This window comes from Dryobates pubescens, chromosome 35 (assembly GCF_014839835.1).
Source record: "Dryobates pubescens isolate bDryPub1 chromosome 35, bDryPub1.pri, whole genome shotgun sequence".
NCBI lineage: Eukaryota > Metazoa > Chordata > Aves > Piciformes > Picidae > Dryobates > Dryobates pubescens.
Genome location: NC_071646.1, coordinates 4,383,689 through 4,400,764, shown reverse-complemented (window position 1 = coordinate 4,400,764; position 17,076 = coordinate 4,383,689). Strand labels below are relative to the sequence as shown.

Sequence of the window (17,076 nt, the reverse complement as noted above, 5' to 3'; positions counted from 1 at the left end):
TTGCTGTTTTTAGCTGATCAGATGTCCCACCAGACCTGGCCCTGCATGGCTCAGGAAGCTGAAGGGAAGTTTTTCTGTAGCTTTTGTTGATGTTGGTCTTTATTTCCCGGGGAAGGAGCCTCCTGCTGTGCATCCCTTCTCCTAATAGCTTGTAGCCCTGGCCTGTCTCACTCCTTTGATGGAAGAAAACCATCTCAAGGGTATTTATGTTCCTTCAGCTGCCCAGAAAGCTGCCATGCAGACAGGGCTGTCCCACCAGGAGATCAGCAGCATCCCCTTGTCAGGAGAGCTCGATGGCCCTGGGCACTGCTGGCTCCTCTGCCAGGCTTTGCCCTCTGTTGCTCCTCAAACTGTTCCAGCCAGGTAATAACAAACCCCACAGCCAAACACTTTGACAGAAGACAAAAGCCCTTTGCTGCCCACCCCAGCAGCCAAGCCCCACAGGGCCCATGACAGGACCGATGCTGTGCCTGTGCTGGTGTCATGAGAGGCACTCCCAAAGCCTCCCCTTGCTGCAGGAGCAAAAGATCCTTTGCAGAGATTAAAATGGATTTATTATTTCACAGCCTGGTATTTACATCACACCTGGGGCAGGTATTGCCTGCCCTGTTACAAAAACCTCTCAGTGCCAAGTCCCACCAGGGGCACCAGTGTCCCCAGCACCACGCTGTGCTGCCAACCCCTGCACTGGCTCCAGCCCCTGGCCCTTCCCAAGCTGGCACATCCCTCACATGGGTCACAGAGCAAGCTTGGGGCCCCTGGGGAGGGCTTGGCCCTGCTCCCTGCAGCAATGCTCTTGCTCATCCCTTGTGCTTTCAGCCTCACCAGTGCAGCAACGCCAGCCCTGTGTCCCCAGCCCTGCCACTGCTGGGACCTCAGGGCTTCCATCATCTCCACCTCGAGCTGCCATGCCAGGGGAAATGGTCTTGAGAAAGGTCAGGAGCTCCTGGCCAGGAGCTGGTACTGGTTGGTGTTTCTTCACAGGAATGAATGCAGCAGAGCTTGGCTCAGTCAGGCTTTGTGGCTGGGCACATGCCAGCGTCAGGCCCACCAGAGCTGTGGACAGGAGAAGGCTTCCCCCACACCTTGGTCTGTATTTGACTGTAAACACAAGCAGCAGCTGAGTGGTGGAGCTGGCAGGGTGGAGAGCAGACACTGGGCTGGCAGCCTGATGATTGTGGAAGAAGGAGAAAGCAGCAGAAAGCTCCATGGAGACCTTTCACCATCCCCAGGGCTGATGAGGCGTCAGGCAGCCCTGGCCACACCGACGCATCCACCACATGTGGGCACAGCAGCCAGGCCGTGGGCAGGGAAAGCACAGTGGGGCTCAGAGCAGACCCCAGCCCCCAGGTGACATGAGGTCAGACTGGAGCTCAGTGCCTGCTCCTGGGGATCCATCTGACCAAGAGCTGTGAGCAGAAGTGGGAGGGTTCCACACAGCCATCGACTTCCCCGTTCCTGGTTCTGCATCCTGGGCAAAGCTGGCACAGCAGTGACTGCAGCTGCCTTGGAGCAAAGCCCACCTGAGGACCTGCTGTCTGTCTGTGCACTGCCAACAGCTCTGACATGACTGCAGGAGTTTATTCAAGAGGAAGGGAGGAGAAGCCTATTTCTTGGTCGGTGTCCACGGGGGAGGAGGGGACCCTGGAGTGCCAGGAGCCTTGCAGCTGTGCTTGGCTTCCACACTTGCAGCCCCCAGGGAAGTGAGGGCTCAGTGGATGCTCTGATCCAGCCTCTGGCACAGCCCTGGAGCGTCCCACAGCCACGGGCACCACCCAGCTGGGTCACATCCTGCTGCTCACAGCGCTGCAGAGCACTGGGGACCTGTGCTGGTCCTGGCACGGAGGCTACCGAGTGACCTGCAGGCAGAAGACAAAGAGTGGAGCAGACTTGCTAATGGGAAGGGCCAAACTGCAGCAGGCAGGGACCCAACACAGCCTCCTGACTCCCCCATCTGTGAACTGCCAGCCAACAGCCTCAGGAGGTGCAAAGGTGATTCGCTCCCTGCATTCGTGGTGGCTCTCACACACTGTGGCTTCGGGGGAGCTGGTGAAGCCCCTGCTCTGCCCACAGCCCCTGCTGGGGGTCTGTCTGCAGAGAGGACCGGGCCAGCTCCTCATGGGCTACCCAAAGCCACCCAGAAGGCTGTTGTGATGCCAAACCACCTCCCCCAAAAGGCTGCTGGGAGGGTGGCTGTGGAGGTCTGGGCTGCTGGAGGGAGCAGAGCAGAAGCCTCAGGGTCCCGCAGATGGCAACGATCCCTGTGGGATGCCCAGGACAGCAAAGGCAGAGCAGAGGCTTTGGGCTGAGCTGGCAGCTGGAGGGGTTGAGGGAAAACAACATTAAGAAGGGAAGAAGACAATGAGCTCAATGTAGTGCTGCAGTTACTGGTCAGTGATGGATGCCCAGGGCCAGAGGAACCTCCTTGGACGTCGATGAGAAGAAACAACCTTGACCAGGAAAGTGCTTTCTGGGCACAGAAATAATGGCACTAATGAGGGAAATTCTGACATCACTTAGTGGGATAATTTTATGGCAGGGGATGTGGGGTGAGCAAAAGGAAAGCAGAAGGAATAATTACACTCACCAGTGTGAACAATGATGACAAAATTATGCAACTGATTAAGCATGGCATATATGTAATTACTAATGAGTTTGATAAAATTTTAATTACACCTTGTTCTTCAGGGCATTCAGCAAGCCATGAAAATAATAATCATGTAGTGCTCTGCCACAGATGACTGCCTCAGCCAGGGGGTGGTGGCAGCATCAGGGCTGTGCTGCTGGGCTAGGATGAGCTCTGCCTGTCCCGGGGCAGTGGGGAGGTGTGCTGGGGAGCAGCCAGGACCTGCCGTGGCCAGGAAATGTGCCCAGTGTGGCTACTCGTGGGCTTCCCCTGGGAGGTGTTGATTGGCAAAGCTGTGGGACCCACTCAGGCTATCAGGTAGTGATAGGACTAAGGGGAATGGAATGAAGCTGGAGGAGGGGAGATTCAGGCTGGAGGTGAGGAGGAAGTTCTTCACCGTGAGAGTGGTAAAGCCCTGGACTGGGTTGTCCAGGGAGGTGGTTGAGGCCCCGTCCCTGGAGGTGTTTAAGCCCAGGCTGAATGAGGCTCTGGCCAGGCTGATCTAGTGTGGGGTGTCCCTGCCCAGGGCAGGGGGGTTGGAACTAGATGATCCTTGTGGTCCCTTCCAACCCTGCCTGATGCTATGATTCTATGATTGCACCGGCCCCAGCATCAGTGACAACAGCTCAGCCCAGCCCCCTTGCTCTGCTTTGGGGCAGCCCTGGAGAAAGTCTCCCCTTCCCCTGCCAGCTCTTCTGGGATGCTTCCCTGGGTTTTGCTCACCCTAGGCTGGGGAAAGGCAGCCAGGGTCCTGCCCAGCACCCCGCCAAGGGGACGCACCTTGGTCGTCTTCACTTTGTTGCCACTACTGCAGCTCCAGCCTGAGAGGTCAGGCAGAACCTTGCACTCCTCCCCGTCCAGGCACGGCTCCATCTGGCACCACCACTTCTGCAGCACGATGGAGGCTGGGGGAGAGGAGAGGAGGGAGTCAGAGGCCAGGTTGGCATGGAGGGGGTGGGGGTACAGCCCTACTCTTTGGCACATCCTACGCCCGCAGTGACCCTGCCAAGGAGCTGCTCCTTGCCTGCCTGGCCTCACTCGACCCAGCTGCTCCAGAAAGAGCTTCTGCTCTCCCAGGACCCCAGCTGCAAAGCCGACTGACAGCCTTGTCCTTGCTCCCAGCAAGAGCAGGGAGAAGATAGCTGTTCGACTTCTGGAGGCAAGAGGAGGGGCTCTGCTCTGCTAGGCTCTTGTCTCTTGTGCCTCTAAGGTGGGTAAGGAGCGCAGACTCCCCCACATTTTGGAAGAACACCACACAGAAGCTGTTTGGGACCACAAAAGCCTCCCCTGACAGCTCATCCTGGCATTTCTTGGTGTTGCACAGGGCACTGGCTGTCAAGAAAATCAATCTGGCACTGGCAGAGGCTGCAGCTGCTGCTGCCAGCTCCTTGGCATCGCCACGTGATGCCATTTGATAACCCAGACAGGGACGGAGCTTGGCTCAGTGTTCCTGGGCTGGTGACAGCGCTGCATGGCTGGAGCCACTGCCCTCTTTGCACCTCTGCAGCACCATCCCAGCCACGCCACACAGCCTGGGGCTGCAGGGGTGACAGCCACACCGACAGAGACACAAAGTGGGAGGGCAGGAACCCTTGGGCAGGTCTCTGTTAACACCAGGGGCATAGCCGCCCCACACCAGCCTGGCCCACCGGAAAGATGCCACCAGGAGCTGCAGGGGCCCCAGCTCAGGGGCCACTCACCATCCACACAGGAGGGAGCTGCCCGAGTGGTCCCTGCCACCTGCCCCGGGAAGCAGGAGCACTTCACCGTCTGCGAGCGCTCCTCGATCTTGTTCTTGTTGCAGCAGCGGTGAGCTGCGATCACCTCACAGGTGCCAGGCTCCACGTGCACTGCAGGGGGACAAACAGCACGGTCAGGCTGCCCCCAGCCCACCCCTGAGCCCACCGCCACTGGCCTGGCCTCTGGCGATCGCCCCGGGGCTGCCGCTGACAGCCCTGCGGCTCGGCACAGCACCTCCCCAGCGCACCAGCAAGGAGAGGTGCTCCAGGCCAGCCAGTGAGAACACAGAATCACAGAATGTTAGGGGCTGGAAGGGCCCTCGAGGGATCAGCCAGGCCAGTCCCCCTGCCTGAGCAGGATCACCTATGCCAGGTCACACAGGAACGCATCCAGGCAGGTCTTGAATAACTCCAGAGAGAGTCTCCAGGGAGACTCCGCAACCCGCCCTGGGCAGCCTGTTGTAGGACAGGTCCTGCTCCAGGCTTCCCTCCAGTCCCTCTGCCTGGCAGGAGCATTGTCACATCTCTGCTGGCAAAGGCTGATCCAAGTGCAGCCTCCCAGCCTGTGCCAGCTGGGCACAGTCACAGCAGCTCCAGCCGAGCAGCCCTTCTCCTGTTCCCACCCTCTAGGAGCAGCAGACAGGAGGTGAGAAGGCAGGAGGGAAGGAGGTGCCCAAGCTCTGCCCTCCAGCAATGCCACCAGCCTGGGGCCAGGGCAGAATTGCTCACTGCTGAGCAGAAAGGCTACCTCCCAGCGTGAAAGTGGACACAGCCAGCCCTGCTTGGCCCTCAGCCTGCTCCATCAGAGAGCCACGGCCAGGAACCACACATCCCTGTGCCCTGCACCTGCTGTGCCATCCCCACAGCTTTAATTTGGCTTTATTTATTGTTATTTCATGGCCATCTTCACTTAATGAACCGTGGCTTTCATTCCTGCCCATAATAATTACACAATTACCTACCCTGGAAGTGTTTTGCAACAGCATCTCTGGCCATAAATTTTATCCTTCCTTTTAAATGCTTCATAATTCAGCTTGAAGGATAATTTCTGCTCTTTTTGTATGCAGAAATGGTAGACTTAGGTGCAAGTGAGGAGGAAAACAACTCATTACAGGACAAATGTGGCTGGTCCTGGTTTTATGGTTAATGAGGAAGCAACCTGAGGAATAAGCTGAGGTCCTTGGTTTTGGCTGAGTGTGAAGCCACGTTCCCACCATGCTCTGGACCAGGCCCACGAGGACTTACCCACCCTGGAAACTCCAGGAGGGGATTTGATGCCTTCCAGCCTCAGCTGTCACCACACAGCTGTGGTTCTGACTGGTTTCTATTAAAGCCTCCCCACAAAGCTTCCTTAGCAGAGCTGCTCCCTGGGGGAAGGGGCAGGTGACCTCTCCCCTCCCTCCCGTGCCTGCTCCCCAGCTTTGCATTTCCAGCTAATTTAGGAAGGTTCAGCCCAGGGAGAGCCAGGCAGAGCTGGCAAATTGCTTGTTACAGCCATGCAATAAGAGTTCACTCTCCTGCCAAAAGCCCTTTTAATTTGCTCAACAAGGTGCAGCTGGGAGATAAAGAGAACTTTGCCTCTCCTGTGCCTTGCTGCTGCTGGCTGAGCTCAGCAGCACTGGACTCACAGAGCCCATGGGCACCTACTGTGCCCCTGCCAGTCCCACCTCAGAACCCTGGCAGACTGTGGGTGTGCAGACACAAGGAAGCTTGTCCCACCAGGACAGACAGACATTGTCCATCTCCAGCTTGCTCCTTGTCCTGAGCTGTCTGGGTATGGCCCATGGGGAAGGTGAACACCCCACAGAGCAGAGCTGCTCTGGCTGATGTGATGCCACTTTGTGCCCCAGCCCAGGGCTGCCATGAGCAGAGCTGTGCTAGGTGCAGGGCTGCTGCTGTGCAGGGACCCTCAGATCAGAGAAGTTCAGGAAGCCTTTGCTTTCCCTCAAAAGCATGGAGCTCTCCTCCAAGCCAGGCAGAGCCCAGGCTGCTGCTGTGCCAGAAGCAGGTGAACAAGGCAGGAGCCACCTGCCCTTTGTGAAGCATCTCAGCTCCCTACACACCAGCCAGACCCATCCACTTCCCTGGCCCTCAGACACAGGCAGGACACTGGTGCCATGGATCTCAACACCTGAGGAGTTCAGGGAGGAGTTATCTGGGTGCAGGTATCCCCACATGTACACCAGACACAGCGATGCCCAGGGTGTCAGAGAGGGACTCTGCTGTTCCTTAATCACAGAGGAGATGAACAGCCCTGTGCCAAGGCTCAGTCTCAAGCTGTGCCAGGGGAGGTTTAGGCTGGAGGTGAGGAAGAAATTCTTCCCAGAAAGAGAGATTGGCCATTGGAATGTGCTGCCCAGGGAGGTGGTGGAGTCACCATCCCTGGAAGTGTTTAGGAAGAGACTGGATGGGGTGCTTGGTGCCATGGTTTAGTTGATGAGATGGTGTTGGGTGATAGGTTGGACTTGATGATCTCAAAGGTCTTTTCCAACCTGGTTAATTCTATTCTATTCTATTCTATTCTACTGGTTCAGCATCCCTCACAGGACAGCAGTGTCAAAGGGTGGCCAAGCAGATCTCTGTCACTTGGACTTCCATGTCCCACGCCTGGGAAGAGCTAGCAGAGACCTGAGCCCCAGCTCAGGGACACAGCAAGACTCCTCCAGAGCTCCAGCAGCTGCTGCTCCTTGTGCTGAGCAGCAGGGAACTTCACACCAGCTAGGACTGAGAATGCAAATCAGATGGATGCTGTTTAACACCAAGAGCAGGAAATCCCCAGAGAGCCTGGGATAAGTTCCAGAGCTTCTGGCATGCTTCTCCCTGCCATTTAAGTGGTGTTTCCCCACTGGAACCCTTGTGGAAGGGAAAAAAAAAAGAGAAAAGAAGTCTTATCTCATGGAACCATAAAAGCATTGTAGGAGCAGAAGGCTTTAGCATCCTGCATGGAAAAAAAGCCCAACTCAAACCCTCTGTCCTACTCTGGCTGACCTTTAAAGTGAGCGACAGAACATGTTGGGTTTTTAATAGCAAGCCCTGAAATGACACATTTTGTGTGTCTAGAAGGTGTGGGCACAGCTCCACAAGTCCACTGTCAAATATCACCCTGGCTGCTGGTGGAGGGCTGTGAAATGCAGGTGAGTGGAACACACAGAACTTGCCAGGCAGTGCCCAAACCTCTGCACCAAACTCCCCATGGCACCGAAAGCTCCCAGGTGCCCCAAGCAGGGCTGAGCATCAGAGCCAAGCACAGGCTGGGAGGGAGGCAGAAGGTCCAGTCCCAGTGAGAAGCAGGGCTGTGGGCTTGGTTGGCTCTGCTCAGAGATCATAGAATCAATAAGGCTGGAAGAGACCTCAAGGATCATCAAGTCACCCAACACCTCCTGACTACTAACCCATGGCAGCAAGTACCACATCCAATCCCCTCTTGAACACCTCCAGGGATGGGGACTCCACCACCTCCCTGGGCAGCACATTCCAACGGCTAACAACTCTCTCTGGGAAGAACTTTCTCCTCACCTCCAGCCTAAACCTCCCCTGGCACAGCTTGAGACTGTGTCCTCTTGTTCTGGTGCTGGTTGCCTGGGAGCATGGCCCCAGAGCACCGGGGGGGCAACGGTGTGAGGGATCTGTGCCCTGGAACAACTCTACTACTAATACTCACTAAATAATTGAAGTCTTAAAATCACTGCTGCCTTAGCTGCATGTTTTATTTAAGAGAGCTTTGGAGAGAAGCAGGCTTGTTTTTATTGCTCATTATCACTGCACACCAGTTGGGATTTTTCACTCCCTTGTCACCTCCAGATCCCATGGCAGGCTCCATCCCACTCTGCTGCATGTGTGGAGGGTGTGCACGTCCCCAGCCTGCTGGTGCAGGTCCCATCCCTTCACCCTCACAAGCAGAAAACCAAATGGGCTGTTTGAGAACAGCTGAAAGTGTTCTGCTGTGGTGCTACAGACGAAGCCACACAGGCACCCTGAGGTCAGGGGATCCCCTCCTGACCTGCAATCCACCACCCTCTGCGTCCTTCCACTGCCCCTCAGCACAGCTCCTGCCTCAGCTGCAGAATGTGACTTAGAAAAACATTCCATACAGATGTAAAGGCTGCACATGAAGGAGCAACCAACAAAGAGCCCTCAAAGATCATCAAGTCCAACCTGGCACCACAGACCTCATGACTAAACCATGGCATCAAGTGCCACATCCAATCCCCTCTTGAATACCTCCAGGGATGGGGACTCCACCACCTCCCTGGGCAGCACATCCCAATGGCTAACAACTCTCTCTGGGAAGAACTTTCTCCTCCCCTCCAGCCTAAACTTCCCCTGGTGCAGCTTGAGACTGTGTCCTCTTGTTCTGGTGCTGCTTACCTGGGAGAAGAGACCAACCCCCTCCTGGCTACAACCTCCCTTCAGGTAGTTGTAGACAGCAATAAGGTCTCCCCTGAGCCTCCTCTTCTCCAGGCTAAACAATCCCAGCTCCCTCAGCCTCTCCTCCTAGGGCTTTAATGCCAGCCCTGAGTCTTCCCGAAGCAGCAGCTCCCTTGAACTCCTCCCACAGAGGAGGAGTGGGACTGGATGGGTCGGGTGGGCAGTGCCCAGGTCTGGCCCAGGGCATCCTAAGCTGGGATCAGAAAGTGGCTCCCGACTGAGGGGTTTGATCTGCTGCAGGTTAGGCTGAGGGCAGGTAAGTGCTGAGGGGCTGGGACTGAGGGAGTCACTCTGGGAGATAGGTTTTGGTTTTAAGCAATGAGGGTGGGGATTAGAGGATTAGAAGTGCTTTAACTGCCAGGCAAAAATGACAGAAATAGGACAGGGTTAGGTGGGGTCAGGCAAGAGCACCAACAGTTTCCAATTAACCCTTAAAGTCCTTCTTTTCCAAACAAGGGGCAGACAGCACAGCCTGGGACTGAATCATAGAATCAACCAGGTTGGAAAAGACCTCAGAGATCAAGTCCAACCTATTACCTAATACCTAACACCTCCTGACTAACAACCATGGCACCAAGTGCCACATCCAATCCTTTTTTGAACACCTCCAGGGATGGTGACTCCACCACCCCCCTGGGCAGCACATCCCAATGGCCAACTACTCTTTCTGGGAAGACTCCAAAGTCCAAGCACTTTGGCCACACTCATCTTCAGTGCCCAGACCCCAGCAATAGGACCAGGCATTGGGGTCTCCCAGGCCTCCCTGGCCTCCAGGGAGACCAGCTCCCTGCCAGCTCCCCTCCCACAGCCTATTCACACCACGACCTGAGATCATCTGCACCACTTCTCCCACCCAGGAATGACAGACAGACCCTAGCCAAACAGCTCAACCCCAGCTAACCCCCATCCTGGGCATCCCATGGAGACCCCCAAAGTACCACAAGCACCTTGGGAGCCAAAGATGATGGCAGAGGAGCGTGGTGCAGGTGGCAAGGATGTCACTTCCCCTACCTGAATGGCTTCTGTGGTGGGTGGAGGCCAGCGTCAGTCTTCCCCACAGCGTGGTAAGGCAGAGAGTGAGCACGAAAACCCATTTGCTCAGGCTTTGTATGTCTCTCTCACTCATTCTACCAAGAAGAAGAGAGGTGTGGAAGCAGAGAGGCTGAGGAGGGCTGGGAGGTGCAGCCCCACTCACCAAGGCTGCTGCACGCAGCGGTGTGGCCCCTGAACACACATGGCCACAGGCACCAGGGCGGGCTGGCTGGGGGGGACAGGGCAGGGCATGCAACTGGGATTCACCCACCACCCTTGGACAGGCTCAAGCTTCTTCAGCAGCAGGACAAAACATGCCCCAGCAGCAGCCCAGGTGAGCCATGGTTACCTTTTACTGGGGATTCACACCAGCGCCTGCACATCTGCCACCCCCGGGGAGGTCAGGGCTCTGCACGGGGCAGACATCAGGGCATCTGCAAGGAGAAAGAGAAGCATGGGTAGTGACAGCCTGTGGAAGTACCCAGGGGTGAGGACCTGCCATATCCTCTGGGAGTTCACTGTTGTCACCCTTGTGCCACTGAGGTCCCCTGCAGCGATGCTCAGGGCTTGGCTCTCCCAAGCTGGACACCCACCAAGAGACAGATGAGATGGACTGACCACACCAACTGTGCCAGCCCCAGACACCCTCCTGCCCAGTGGGACTGGCATTGCAAGGGGAGCCAAGGAAGAGGCAGAGGACACACACAGCCCAGGGCAGCCAGAGGAGCCACAGCCACTGTCCCAGCACACTGCTTCTCCTCCCACACAGCTGCAAACTCACGAACCCACAGACACAACACTGCACCCACGACCTCCAAACACACTTGGTCCTCTCTTGGCACCTCTGAGCACAGCAGGGCATGGTGCTGTCACCCTGCCATGCCCTGCAGGATGTGCTGGAAACTTTTCCATCATCTGGAGCCATTTAAATGCCCAGGGCCTTGGTAATTGACTGGTGGCTGCCTTAAACACGTTCTCTGGACTGCTTGCCAGCCACAGCCCCTTGGGTGAAGCAGCTCCAGGCACCGCAGCAGGAGCCAGAGCAGCTCTGACAGCAACATCCCTGCTGGGCATTTCCTGGGTGAGGCTTTGGTGATGTCCCCCTGAGATCTGACCCTGCTCAGGGCCATCAGCCACAGCCCCCATAAACCTTCAGGGCTGGATCATCTTTCATCACCATGAGGCCACAAAGTGCTGGTGGTGCTGAGGGCAGGGAGAGCTGCCAGGACTGACAGCAGGTGCCAGGGGCTGCCCCATGCCCACGGTGCACAGCCAGGTGAGTCTCCCTGCACCACCCCTGCTGCCTGCACCCACTGGACAGGCACTGGGCAAACTAAACTGGGCTGCTGGGAGAAGAAATCCTTAATTTTCCAACCATCTTCTACATTTCTCTCTGTGTTCTCTGGACCAGAGGCTGGCATAATGAAGTGCCCAAACCAGCAAACACTGACATTTTTAATCAAAACAAAGTGATTTGAGGTGGTGAAAGGGCAGTTCTTGTTTTGAAGCATTTCAAAATGAATGGTTCTGCTTAAAACTGACATTTCCAAATGAAAAATGGTTCATTCCAGAATGCTGATTTCCAATGATATATATGTATAGATATATTTCTCTTCTCCATTTTGATTCTCCCAGCTGGAGAAAGGAAGGGAGAAAGGAAGGGAGAAAGGAAGGGAGAAAGGAAGGGAGAAAGGAAGGGAGAAAGGAAGGGAGAAAGGAAGGGAGAAAGGAAGGGAGAAAGGAAGGGAGAAAGGAAGGGAGAAAGGAAGGGAGAAAGGAAGGGAGAAAGGAAGGGAGAAAGGAAGGGAGAAAGGAAGGGAGAAAGGAAGGGAGAAAGGAAGGGAGAAAGGAAGGGAGAAAGGAAGGGAGAAAGGTATCTTGACAAAGCCACATACTTCAGGCTAGGAAAGAATGTAGAGGCAAGGAAGCACTCGTGATTAGTGCTGCAGGATGGGCAGCCTGGGCAGGGGCACAGGCACACAGGTGCCCCTCACCCCTGCTTGTGGGTGCCAGGCACTGATCCTGTGCCAGCGCAGCCCTTGCTCAGGCTGCACTCCGTGCTGTAGGGACTTGAGGGGAATCTCTCTGAGCACCCCATGCCCTGTTTGCCTGAACAAACACCAGGTGGCTTAAAGCACTCCTGGAAGGGGACAGAGCTGATGTGCCAAGGCTGCCCTGGCCACGTTAAAGGCAAACCCCAGGGGCTGGCAGCAGAGTCTGCTCTGCCAGAGCCTTCCTCAGAGCAGGATTTTCACACAGGCCCTGCAGGGATACAGCAGCCCATCGTGTAAACATTGATGCCAGTTTTAAACACCTACAATTCCCCTCATCAAAAAGGAAACAGCTCTTGGGAGCTGCTTGGCCCCTCCCCCTCCCCCAGCAAATCCAGGGGCAGCACATGCCAGCAGCACTGTGGCTGGCAGTGGGCATGATGCCCTCCTACACCCACCCACACCCCCAGCCAGACCGGGCCAGGGGAGGCAGGGAAGAGCTGTGCAGCAGGACACATCTGTCCTGTCCCACCAAGAGGCACATCTGGCAGCCCAGATGTGGGGACAAGAGACACAATGCTCTGCCCAGACTCGGCAAGCCCCTGATGCCAACCCACATGCCACACAGCTTCCAGCAGAGGAGCCAGAGCCTGCGGGAAGTCAACCAGCTCTGAGCCCCTGCTCTCCTGGTTGCTGCTCTGGCTCTTGCTCCACAGCCAAGCTCCCAGCCCCAGCTCCTGTCTGTGGGACCCCAAAGGATCTGCAGGAGGCATCCCCAAATCTCTCAGCTGGGCCAAAACTCAAATGCACCTCTGGCCACCTCCATCCCGTGCAGGACAGGGATGCACTCCCAGCACCAAGCTATATTTGGCTCAGAGAGGCTGAGCTGTTTGCTGCAGCCACGGAAGCATAAATAAATCAGAGTTATCAATAATGCAGCCTGCACCATGCTCCCAGGGAAGCCACCATGCCCAGCAGCCAGAGCCAGGCTGGCAGCAGCAGAGAGCACCCAGGGGCCAGAGGAGCGTGAGGCTGAGAGGCGCCAGCCCCAGCAGTGGCCATCAGAGTGATGCCCCCCACAGCCACCCTGGCACCCAGGGCTCCCACTGATGCACAAACTCCTGTCAGAAAACGATGCCCTGCTGCTTTGACAGCTCTCAGCCTCCGTCCTCAGGAGACTCCAGCTACAAATGTTTGGTCTGCCTTGAAATTTATCAGCAGGGGATGTCATCCAGGAACGGAGAGTGGTGCTGTGGCACTTCACAGCACTGGGTTGTGGCTGGGGGCCTCAGTGTTTGCCTTCTGTTCCCAGCACTGGGTTGTGGTTGGGGGCCTCAGTGTTTGCCTTCTGTTCACAGCACTGGGTTGTGGTTGGGAGCCTCAGTGTTTGCCTTCTGTTCTCTTTGGAGGTTGGGGGAATTTTTCATCATTATTTTGGGGTTTTTTTTGGTGAGCTGCTGTCCACCTTTTGGGTCTGAGCTAAGACCTGAAGTAACTGCAAAGTGCCTCAGCTTCTCTAAAGAGCAAACTCAGCCATAGCCAATGTGGCAGGCTGCTCCTCTGCACAGTCCCCTGTCCCTTCCTACAGGCTGGGGCCATCACTCTTGGCAGAGCCACCCTGAGGTTCCTCCAGAACGTGGGCACAATGGGAGCAGCTCCATGCTGCCTTCCCAGATCCCAGCCACAGCAGCTGGGGACTTTTCCCACTTTCTCCATTAAAGCCACATGCAGAACCTTGACCCTTCAGGCAGGAGGGCTCCATCCATAGCACTCTGGAACTCAGCCCAGTGCCCACAGTGCTAACGAGGGACTCTCTGTCATGGCAGATTATGCTCTCCAAGTCCTGCTGGTCTGGAGCATTGTTTTCCACAGTCTATGTGAGCTGGATAATTATAGTGAGCAGAATTCCACCCAAAAAAAGAAACAGAAAGGTGGGGGAGGCTGTCAGCACGTCTGGTTTCTGTGCCACTGCAGCTCCAGCGCTGCCAACCTTCGTGCACATCTGGCCCCACGGGTCTGCCAGCTTCCTCAAAGCTCTGTTCATGGCTCCTGCTCTTTCAGCACTTCTTGGAACTTGGGCACCTTCACTTGGTGCAAGCAGCAGCACAGGTTGGGCCCCACAGGACACAGCTGGGGGTCTGCAGTGCCAGGCAGCCCTCTACCCAAACCACGGAGCAAGGGGAACCTGGATGTTAGGGGTGTTGCCCCACCCAAAGCAGGGGGTGGGGAATTTCAGTTTAATGCTTCCCTGAAGCAGAAAGTCAGTCAGGTCATCTTAGCAAGTCCTGCACAGGACCTGTGACCACCCTGCTCAACCCTGCTGTGCTACAGAGCTGCCTGGCAAACCTCATCACAGCAGTGGCTGAGTCAACCCCTCTTCGAGGAGGTCTGCCCTCACCCCCCCAAGGCATCCTATCCTGTCCCCTCCATGCCCTGCCTGTCCTTCCCTCACCCCAAAGCACAGCTCCATGAGCTGCACAGTGGTGATGGCAGCAGCACAGGGAGGCTGCTGGGTCTCCTGGGGATCTGACATCTCCTCCAACGCTCCTGACAAGGAAGGAGACACCTCCATGGTCCCCCTAGAAAGCTTCAGTTCAGCTATGCCTCCAGCAGCCAATGAGAGGACCCAAGCAGCAGGGCAGGCTTGGCAGAGGGCATCTCCCTTCTCCTGCAAAGCTGGGAAACAGCTGAGCTGGATCCTCCACCCTGGGTAGGTGAGGAAATGCTTAGACATGTCCAGGGTGAGAAGCCTGGGGCCAGGATCCCTGAGACACTCTGCTGCCAGATGGGAGGCTGGGAGGTCCCTGGTTGGGAGGGGGATGGTGATGGTCAGCAGGATGCTGCATCCTCTGTGCACAAACCAACAGCAGCAGCAATCTCCTTCCCCCACAGCTCCAGGTTCACCAGTGCAGGCCAGCAGCCTGGCTAAGCCCCAGCTTGCTCCACAGCACTGCACCACCCCATGCAAAGGGAAAACCCCTTCAAGGGAGCCTGCCATGAGCCCTAGAGCTCCAGGCTGAACCCAGACCCTTGGCACACATCAGCTCAGCTCTTTCTCAGGGTGCACTCTCATCAGTCCAGCCCCACAGCTGTGCTGGTGAGGGCAGCAAGAGGCATGTGCCTCCCAACCAGGCAGAGGTCCAAGGGAGTGCACAGGACTCCTTCCCCCAAGTTTGCTCTCTCATCCTCTCCTCTACACTGATTTATTTCCAGCTTCTTGCTCATTCCTCCAGCGTCTGCAGCATTTCCTTCCCATCCAAGGTGAGCAGGAGAGTTTTTAATTCCACCCAAGCATGAGCCTGCTTCTGCTCCCTCACTGGATGAATCCCAGTGCCCCTTGGCACTGGTATTTTGAAAGTCAGCTCTGCTGACAGCTTGAGTCTCAGACTCATCCAGGGTCAGAAGCCTTCTCCAGCAGGGGGGAGCTGCTCTTCAAGGGGTCGAAGGCCAAGGTCGGAAGCAGCTCAGCCTTGTCAGTGGAGGGAAGCGGAGGACTTGACAGCTCAAACTGTGTCCCCAGGAGATACAACCTCTCACCTGCTCAGGCTCTTTACAGGGCTGTGGGTGCCTCCAGCACAGATGAGCTGTCCCAGGACAAGGGTCCCTGCACATTGAGTAGCCCCCCAAGCCTCACACGGCATCAGAAAGGATGGCAATCTGGGAGGAGGAGGAGGGGTCTCCTGCTCCCTGCTCAACACCACGGCACGGATCCACTCCTGGTGTCTCCAGAACAGGACTGGTACCACTCAGGCTGTCCTCCAGACCACTTAGCCTCCTCTCGCAGGTGAAGGAGACCCCCCGGCCATGCGGGCTGCTCCCTGTCCCGCATCCTTCGGCCCACCCATTCAGGGACTCCTGTCCTACTTCAGCCTGGGGTCAACAGAAGCACCCCGAAGCACCCCGCTTCCACCAGCAGCAAGCCCTCGGCAGCTGAAGGAGATCAGCAGAGGAAGGAGGCAGAGAAAGACTCCAGCCCGGGCCGTGGCCGGCGGGCACTGGTGCACCAGCGGCGGGCAGCGGCTTCCCCGCAGCTTGGGTGCAGAATGGGGTTTGGCCGCAGCAGCCCCGGACCCGCCTCCCAGGGCTGCCAGCGGCTTCCAACGCCGGCGGAATCGTTTCACCGGGGGAAACCGCTGCCCCGGCCCCAGCCTTGGCTCGTCCCCGCAGCAGGACCCTGTCGGTGACCAGAGCCAGGCCTCCCCCCACCGCTCCGGACGGGCACCGGCACAGCTTCTCTCGGAGTCAGCTGTGAGCGGGCACCGGGCAGCACAAGGCACGGCGACACTTACCGAGAGCGTCAGCCTAATCCACCCCGCTCTCCACCGGGGCTCGGAGAGCGACGTGGGACCGGGACCCGCCGTCCCCCAGCACCTGCCGGGCTGATCCGGGACCTGATCCAGGAGCGGATCCCACCGCGGACCCCTATCGGCTGCCCCCTGTGCCGCGGACACACGGAGTACAGTTACCTCCGCCCCGGCTCCCCGGCCGGTAAAGGCCCTACCTCGGGGACCGCGACTGGACGATAGGTGCGGGTCCCCGACGGCGTGCCGCCGCGCTCGACACCTGGGGTATCCCGTCCCACCTCGCCCACTCCAAACTTTCCTTCTGGGCCGCACGTACCTGTCGGTGCCGTCCGTGCGGGCCGGGGCCGCCGCTGCCCATGGCCGCCGTCCGCCGGTCAGCGCCGCCTCCGCGGGCCGGTGCGACCGGGGGGCGCTGGCATCGCCAGGCGCAGCGGCGCCGGTAGCGCTGGGCTCGGCTCGGTGCGAGGCTGGGCTGGGCGGGGGCGGCGGGAGCGGAGCGGCCCCGGTACCGGCGCAAAGGGGCGCAGCGCCGCCTGCCGCCGCCCCGGGACCGGCCCCGGGAACCCACGATCCCGGGCTGGCAGCAGGCTCCGCACCGCCCAGCCGCCCGCCCGGACTCTGCCCCGCCCCAATTAGCCCCGGTGCTCATTAGCGGAGCCAGTAGCGAGGACGGGCCGGAGCTAATTGACCCGAAAATCGATTTTCTAGCCCCGGGGTAAAAAAAAAGAAGAAAAGGAGCGATGGCTCCGCGAGCAGAGAGCGGAGCTGTGCTGAGCTGTGTGGAGGGGCAGAGAGAGTGACAGACAGGCAGCCTTCTGGCCCCACTCCTCCTCAAGGCAGGAACCTGGCTTCAGGTTCATCGAATCACCAAATTGTTTAGGTTGGGCAAGACGTTTGAGACCCTCAAGCCCAACCACTGACCCAGCGCTGCAAGCTCCACCTAAACTCGGGGTCTT

At 57.6% G+C, this 17,076-nt stretch overlaps 1 protein-coding gene across 1 annotated transcript; it reads right to left on the bottom strand.

The window, feature by feature from the left end:
- Positions 1-508: 508 nt before the first annotated feature.
- On the bottom strand, positions 509-16,682 carry TAFA3 (TAFA chemokine like family member 3). The gene is made up of 6 exons (XM_054176429.1): positions 16,437-16,682; positions 10,175-10,259; positions 9,805-9,920; positions 4,327-4,476; positions 3,407-3,531; positions 509-1,859 (listed from the first exon to the last, which is right to left on the bottom strand). Exons 3-6 carry the CDS (start codon positions 9,917-9,919, stop codon positions 1,848-1,850), a joined length of 402 nt encoding a protein of 133 aa, XP_054032404.1. The 5' UTR covers position 9,920; positions 10,175-10,259; positions 16,437-16,682; the 3' UTR covers positions 509-1,847.
- Between the last annotated feature and the right edge of the window lie 394 nt (positions 16,683-17,076).